Source organism: Olea europaea, chromosome 11 (assembly GCF_002742605.1).
Source record: "Olea europaea var. sylvestris chromosome 11, O_europaea_v1, whole genome shotgun sequence".
NCBI classification, from domain to species: domain Eukaryota; kingdom Viridiplantae; phylum Streptophyta; class Magnoliopsida; order Lamiales; family Oleaceae; genus Olea; species Olea europaea.
In genome coordinates, this window is record NC_036247.1 from 19,996,423 (window position 1) to 20,005,075 (window position 8,653).

Genomic DNA, 8,653 nt, shown 5'->3' on the forward strand with positions numbered 1-8,653 from the left:
GATACTAGTTCCTTTTTAAAGGAGATTATTCTTCTAATGTTGTGGTAATTTCCCAATGTGGAATACTTGTCAATTGTCAATTCTAAGTGTTTTCTAGATTACTTCATCATTTTCATTAACAAATCGTAAATCCCAACAACATTATAATTTTCAATTTGAACAAAACAAATTATATTGGACTTATTAATTGTTAGTTTTCAAGGTTATAAAATAAATTATTATAATAAATCTAATTAACAAATATTGATTATATTTATTTTGAATGAGAAAACTAAAATTTAAAAATCTATTATAGTTATGATATTTTATAGTTTATTTGTGTATTATTTATTTAATTTGTCATCCGTTTCGATGCTGGGGTTCGATCCTCTAAACCTCGACCCTCTTCCTTTTTCGAGTCTATGCCCGGGTCGATTTGTAAAACACTGGGTAGTATATTGCCCTTTGTGTTGGCTCCTATTATAATGAGAATTTGAGCAAATTATATTTTAATATATTTGAGAAAAAATAAATTGTACTTAATGAATCTTATTTTGACTTTGATTACAATTCCATAAATTCCTAAAGTAATTAATAATGGACATGATTTTGATTAAGAAAATTGCCAATTACAAATTTGGAAAGTAATTTTGCTAATTACAAAATTGGATCTAGTGGATTTGAATCAAAATCCCCGTCTCCAATACTAAGATCTAAAAATATAGGTTGCAAATATGGTGGTAGTATATTGCCCTTTGTGTTGGCTCCTATTATAATGAGAATTTGAGAAAAATATATTTTAGAATAGTAATTTTTTGAAAAATGTGTGTTAAAAAAAAAAGTTTGTTGGATAACGCGTAAGATTATTTTGTTGAAATTGATAAGAAGATAGAAAAATGAATTATAATTTTCATGAAAGCCAAACAGAGACTGTCTTTTATGGTCCTCAAAAAAAATATAAATTTATATTCTTTTTACATTTTCTATTGAAAAATGTACTTTGTATTGATTTAAATAGAGGAAATTACAAAAGGAAAATGCCAATTTTGATATAGTCATTTGCAAAAATGTTCAAAATTTTTCAATGTCCATTTTTACAATTATTTGGATGAGGGTATCCCCTAAGGAGCTTCTATGAGAAGCTACATTAAAATGACGTTTTCGACATTTCAAATGTCTTTCTTGATATTTGAATCCATTTATATTTCAAAAGTATATATGTCAAATCACAATATTAAATATTTTCGACATTTCAAATGTTGTTCTCGACATAGTAAATGTCTAGAATGACATTTTTCTACACTTTAAATGTTGTTCTAGACATTTTTGTGTCTAGTATTAATTGTGATTTGACATGTGCAATATGAAATTATTCATTCTTTCATTAAGAGTTAAATAGAGAATTTAGTATCAAATTTAGCCATTTTTGTAAAGATTATAAAAAATGGATATTTTTGAATTGACATATGTAAAATTAGATATTTTTGCAAATGTCCCATTTAAATATCGACTCCTCGTCCTTAACTCTCTCAAAAGATTACATATTTTCTCATTCCATTTCAAGATTACGCAGTCCTCTCTCTCTCTCTCTAAATTTTAATTAGAACCAATAAAACACATATTTTCCCAATTCATTCTCTAAACAAAATGAAGGGGATTTGGACAACCACGACATCAATGATGGGGGTGTTGGCTTTTTGCCAGACCCTTCTGCACACAGTCTTCCCACCGGAGCTCCGGTTCGCCTCCCTCAAGTTCTTCCAGCGCCACCTCAAGTGGTTCTCCTCCTACTGCTACTACGACATCACCGAGATCGATGGCGTCAATACCAACGAACTCTACAACGCCGTCCAACTCTATTTAAGCAGCTCCGCCTCCATTACCGGTACCCACGTCAGCCTTACGCGCGGCCTCAATTCCAGCGCCTTCACCTTCGGCGTCTCCAACAACGACCGCCTTGTCGATACCTATAATGGAACAATCGTCGAATGGGAACACGTTGTTACTCAAAGACAATCCCAAACATTTTCTTGGCGACCACTGCCTGAAGAAAAAAGAGGGTTCACTCTCAGAGTCAAGAAAAAGAACAGACAGGTGGTGTTGGATTCTTATCTTGATTTTGTTATGGAAAAGGCTAATGAAATACGCAGGAAAAATCAGGACCGTTTGCTTTACACAAATTCGCGTGGTGGCTCCTCGGACTCTCGAGGGCATCCATGGGAATCCGTGCCCTTTAAGCATCCTAGTACTTTTGATACTTTAGCAATGGATCCTGTGAAAAAGTCTGAGATTATGGCCGATCTCTTAGATTTTGCAAATGGAGAGTCTTTTTATCGGAGAACTGGGAGGGCTTGGAAAAGAGGGTATTTATTATATGGCCCTCCCGGGACTGGAAAATCCAGCATGATTGCAGCCATGGCTAATTATCTCGGTTATGATATTTATGATCTTGAATTGACTGAAGTGAATACAAATTCTGAGTTGAGGAAGTTACTTATGAAAACAAGCTCGAAATCAATTATTGTAATCGAGGATATAGATTGTTCAATAAACTTTTCTAATAGGAAAAAGAATGCTAATTTCGGTGCCCGGAAAAATAACCATGATTTTGCATCTCCGGCTCCACCAGGGGCTAATGGAGAAGACGGCGGCAGTACAATTACGCTGTCGGGATTGCTGAATTTTACGGATGGGTTGTGGTCTTGTTGTGGGAGTGAGAGGATTTTCGTGTTCACTACAAACCATATTGAGAAGCTAGATCCTGCATTGCTGAGGAGTGGGAGAATGGATATGCACATAAACATGAGTTATTGTTCGTTTCCTGCGTTCAAGATTCTGTTAAAGAACTATATGGGGTACGAGGAAACTGATTTAGTGTTGGAGGAATTGGAGGAGGTGATTGATGAGGCTGAAATGACGCCTGCCGATATCAGTGAGGTTCTGATCAAGAACCGGCGAGACAAGAGCAAGGCTGTCCAGGAATTATTGGAGGCAATGAAGATGAGGGCCGAAAAAACTCGAGCGAAGAAATTGCTAGAGAGTAACAGAAACGAGATTCAAGATAAAGAGCAAGAGAAGATGACTTTGGACATCCCGAAAGAAGGTTTTGATCAGCTGGAATAAAGTTGCAACAAAGACGATGAGAAGATACGATAGGTAGATTGGATTCATTTAAAAAATAAATAAATAACCATGACCTAATTTTTGAAGTTGAAAGTTGAAATGCAAGATTCAAGGTAATTTTTCCCATAATAAAATATTAAATTAGTCCAAATCACCCAATATCCATGAATCATATATAGCAATTTGTAGGAGTTTGACATTTAGAAAAATAAAATTTTTGTAGAGTTGCAAACTATCTACATTAAGCTTGAGCCTCCTTTTTTCTTCGATCTTTCTCTGGTTTTATCGGCAAGTGATACTAGCAATGCACAATTTTGAATAGTTGATTGTTGTGATGATGACGAGGAGGTTGGTAATATTATCTCACCATATACAAGATCTAATAGAATTTCTCGAATTGAAATAATAGAGTTGAATGAAGATAAATTTGTATCAAATGATATGGAAGATGACTTGGACGGCGAAGAAAAGATTGAAATAGAATTCGATAAAGAGCTACACAAGATTTATGATTTTTAAGTCAATGTTTTGTGTCTAATCTAATCGTATGAATTGATTGCCAAGTGATTTTATTATTTATGATTTTAAACAATATATTTTTGTGGAAAATCTAAAGAATATGTATAAAGCTTGAAGAATTGTAGTATTTATGATTTTAAACAATATGTATTTTTCTTTTGAAAATTCGAAGAATAATTTTTTAATTTATTTATTTGTTTAAAATATTTAAAATAATATTATATATCGAAAAATGCATGATTACGTATATGTTTCGCATAGACATACCCATGTTTGTAAATATCAATCAAAAAGCATTGTCATGCATTACAAATTTTAGAACATTAGTTTATAGAGTCTCTTGTAGATACTCAAAATTTTAGATTTTAATCTAAGTTAAGGTAAACAATTAATTTAAACCACAAATTTCATACGATTCACAGTTTTTCAATCACATATTTCATCAATTTTTATCAAAATCTGTTAAAAATTTAATATTAATCTCCACCAAATAGGAGCTAAACAAAATGAAAATTTGCGCCTTTGTCTCCATCATTTTTAATCTGTTGTTAATTTGCTCTCAATATTTTAACATCAAAATTTCCCAACTTTTTAGAAATATGACAAAACTCGACATTTCATCTATTGTGATTATTAAATTTAAGGCAAATACATCGGATAGATAAAATCTTTTGTTATCCAACATAAAAGCTAATCTGTTGTTAATTTGCTCTCATGACGTAAAAAAGTAGAAATTATGGTTTGGTTCTTACTAAGTTGAAAATGCCGATTTGGGTTTTCCATTTTTGGCTAGTGTGGATTAATCATAAGTTCTTTAGCCCGTGGTGACAGAAGCATCGTGATTGTATCCATCCAATCATGGCTTTTGATTAAATAAAGCTGTGACACATCTATGACTGTTAATTTGGCTTATCGACTCGGGTGGTCAGTTGCTCAGTTCGAAAAACTAGATGTGTTAATTTGGCTCGTTGACTCGGGTGGCCAGTGGCTCAGTTTAAAAAACTAGATGTGTTAATTTGAGTCGTCAAGGCTCAGTTTGAAAAAAGCTCGAGCAGGCCTAACTAATGGCTCGATAGAACCGAGCCGAGGCTCAGATCAAGCCCCATTTGGAACGTTGGCTCGAGCTTGAGCCAACTGTGTGGCTCATCGATCGAGCCTAAAAAAGATTTGTAAAACATAATATATATATATATATATATATATATATATTGCCACCTTGGAGGCAGTTGTGTAGCTACCTACAAGACAATTATTAAAAAAATAAAAAAGAGCAAGCCAAGCCTATTAAAAAAAAAAAAAAAAAGAGTGAGCCGATCCGCCGAATCGAAAGTTTTTTGGTTGAGCAAAAGCTCAGTTTAACTAGGACCAAAAAAAACTTGAACTATTTTTACTCAAGCCAAACTCGAGCTTAGAGTTTTGGCTCGCGAACCGGCCCGACTCGACTAATGACATCACATCGCATGAAAAGGATTCACTTTTTCATTAGATTTCATTTGTCAGTGTTTACGCGTTTAAATTTGTGCATGCTTTCCATCATCCTATTCGTGAGAGACTGAATTATTATGTTTGAGTAAAGCTTTCATCACCAACCGTTGATCTCGATTTTTGATTGGATAGCGTGGCCGATAGATTTTGACTCTATTCACGTTTATGTGTAAGCCTCCTACACACTTGAAGAAACCATTAAACGGACATAACCATCTTCAAATGAAAAGGAGGCTATCGCGAGCATTACAATAATCAAGTCAGTCAACTATAAAATATATATTTTAGATGTTGGGTGAACATAAACCATGAGCCACAAGAATAAGTATGATTCTAGGTTCAAGAGAGAATATCAAGCTAAGTTACAATTGAGTGTAGAACATCATTATATGTAAACGACATTAAGCGTGAACTTTTATAGTGGAAGGAAGGAGGTGTTTATCATTGGATAAATGACACGTGGCCTCATCTTGGGGGGTGACGCATCACTATCTAGGAGTCACATCTGCGTTTCTAGATTCAGATGAAATGATTTTGAAAAGTAATCACTGTGTAACTAGGTCTGACATTTGAAAAGTACATTGATAGGTTGATCGAGAGGCGTCTATTATAGAGATGTCAAATCTATAATATGCAAGATCTTGTATGAAGGTTCGTCTTGGTGATGAGAAGCTATTAAAGATGCCTTGTGAATCCAAGGATTATTGCTTTGAAAACGGGTTTTAGTAGATTGTGGCACCTCGCCTTGGTCATGGAGTTCATCCTGTTCCTGTTGCTTTCCTGCTAAGATGAAGGCATCGCTTTGTCTTTATCTATTTGATGGCCTAGGTAGGGTGATGGAGAGTTTAGACCTTAGGTATCTTCTTAGCTAGTAGCCACGTGACCAATATTGGGACCTTGTAGGATGTAGCGTGAAATAGTCCTCAAGTCGAAACAGATATATTTATATAAGGTGTGGATTTTGGTAGGAGAGTGAGATATAAATTATAAAATAATGGAGGGTTTACGAAATGCTTCTAAAGTTTAACTTAGCTGAGGTGGTGAAGTGATTCTTGTTGGAGAAGTGGCAATGCATGTCTTGAGATTTTTTTTTTTTTTTTTTTTGTGTTTTTGGGTGGGTGATTGTTGATACATCGGAGTGTGTTGCGATGGTCCTCATTTCGAGGTGACAATGAGAAAAGTGAATAGTTTTCTCATTGTCATAAGAACTTAAAAATTTAGTCTCCTAAACCTAGGCATGTATATTTACGTAATGAGTGGGCTTGGATTGCTGATGAAGTCTTGTACCGAGGCATGAATGATGAAGTAAAAATCCTTTATGCTGATAGAATCACGTGTATCAGCCTTTGCTTTATTTTTGCAAATAACCACGCCGAGAAGATCTATCCCAAGATTAAAATGTTTGTGATGCCAAAATCCAGCAATACCCAAGGTGATACCGGGCTCAATTTCCACCTAAGTTGACACCACCACTATTGAGACACACCCAACTTTCTCTTTTCTTCTGCCCACCTACAGTTGCTATTCATACCCATAAAGAGTCGGCCAAGATGAGACCCAAGAGAAACCACACAAGGTTGCTTGAGAGAAAGGGGCCGAGAATGAGTAGAGAGGAAGTCACAAAGAGAGGTAGAGAAGGCCACATCTTGGAGGCGTAGAGGAGCCGAGAATTATAGCCCAAGAGAGTGACCAAATAAGGCAAGTTAGGGTAGGTTAACTTAGTGGTCCAAAAGGCTCAGCACAAAGTTAATGAGCTCCAAATGGATATCGTAGTCATCCAAGTAAATGAGACGGGCTACGAGCAACACTATTAAAATAGGTTGCTTCTAATGGTCCGTAGAAAATTGGGTTGGGTTGTCTCGATGATAGTGTCGACATATAGTTCAATCATATGGCTAAGGTTGACTGATAATAAATAAAATCGAGATTATATCATTGCTCGGGAGGTTGTTGAAAAACAAATTGCCTAATAACCTCCACTTTTTGGTGTCAAAGGGCCTGCAAAAGAAAATGTCTCCCATTAGTGACACCTCTAACAGAAAACCAATAAAATTGGAAATCATTTACCTGTACCAATGTTTAGAAGTTCCTTGCGACTTCTAAACTTTGCTAATGGCAGTACCTTCGTGCCCATATCGGAAGGGTTGTAGTGTGTGTGTGGACCTTTTCAAGTCTTACCTCCTCTTGAGATACTATATCTCTAATGAAGTGGAGTCTAACATCAATGTGTTTAGTGCGCTCGTGAAAAACGTGGTTCCTGCATAAATGTATAGATGACTGACTATCAGAATATACTACTAATAATCATTCAAGACACATAGTTCATGGAGTAGGCCTCTAAGCCATAGAGCTTCTTTAATAGCTTCAGTAGTGGTAATATTCTAATTCTGTAGTGGATAGTGCAACAATGTGTTGTAATTGTGATTTCCAACTAACACATGAATTAGATAAGGTAAACACGTAAGACGAAGTCGATTTTCTACCATCCCTATCTGCCGTATAATCAGCATCTACAAAACCCTTCAATTTTACACTTCTTTATTAGCACTAAACTTTAAACCTATATCACTTGTACCTTTCAAGTACCTTAATAGCCACTTTAACGCTTCCCAATGTTCAGGGCCCGGATTAGCCATATACCTACTGAGAGTACTAATCGTAAAACCTAAATCCGGTCTAGTGCAAACCATCAAATACATTATGGAACCAATCACATTAGAGTAAGACACTCGACTCATATATTCTACTTCACGCTCATTGCAAGGGGAATGTTCTTTCGATATAGCAAGAGGAAATGCGATAGGTTTGCAATCACTCATATTAAATTTCTTCAGTACTTTAGATACGTATGGAGACTGATGTAAGAACAAAACGAAATTTGACCTATCTTTTTCTATTTCCTTGCCTAGGATTCTTTTAACCTTACCTAGGTCTTTTATGTCAAATTTACCATTTAGTTTTGCTTTTATATTATTTATCCACTTAGAGGAAGAACCAATCAAGAGCATGTCGTCCTCATAGCGCAACAAAAACAAATAATTATCATCAGTCTCATTGTATTGAAAATACAAGCAATGATCAAATTTACTTCTTTGGAGCCCTATAGTGAGTACAAAGGAATCAAACATTTTGTATCACTGTCTAGGAGATTGTTTTAACACATACAAGGATCTTCTCAGAAAACATACATTATCATGTTTTGAATTATCCTTTAACCTTTTGGTTAATTTATGAAGATTTGTTCGTTAAGCTCACCATGTAAAAAGACAGTTTTTACCTCAAGTTGTTCATGTTCCCAGTCAAAGTGTGCAACCAATGCGAGCATGACCCTAATAGTAGTGTACTTAACAACTAGTGAGAAAATCTCATTATAATCAACGACCTCCTTCTGTGTGTAACCCTTAGCCACTAACCTATCCTTAAACCTTAAGGGTTCCGAACTATTAGTACCTTTCTTAACCTTAAATACCCATTTGCAATCAACGATTGATTTATTCTTAAGTCTAGGTACTAGCTCCCAAGTCTGATTCTTTTCCAGCGAACTCAT

The 8,653-nt window shown here is 35.2% G+C and overlaps 1 protein-coding gene across 1 annotated transcript; it reads left to right on the forward strand.

Moving 5' to 3' along the window:
- Positions 1-1,498: 1,498 nt before the first annotated feature.
- Positions 1,499-3,152, forward strand: LOC111403710 (AAA-ATPase At5g57480-like). The gene has a single exon (XM_023032309.1). The coding sequence runs from the start codon at positions 1,627-1,629 to the stop codon at positions 3,100-3,102; it is 1,476 nt and encodes a 491-aa protein (XP_022888077.1). The 5' UTR covers positions 1,499-1,626; the 3' UTR covers positions 3,103-3,152.
- The last annotated feature ends 5,501 nt before the right edge of the window (positions 3,153-8,653 follow it).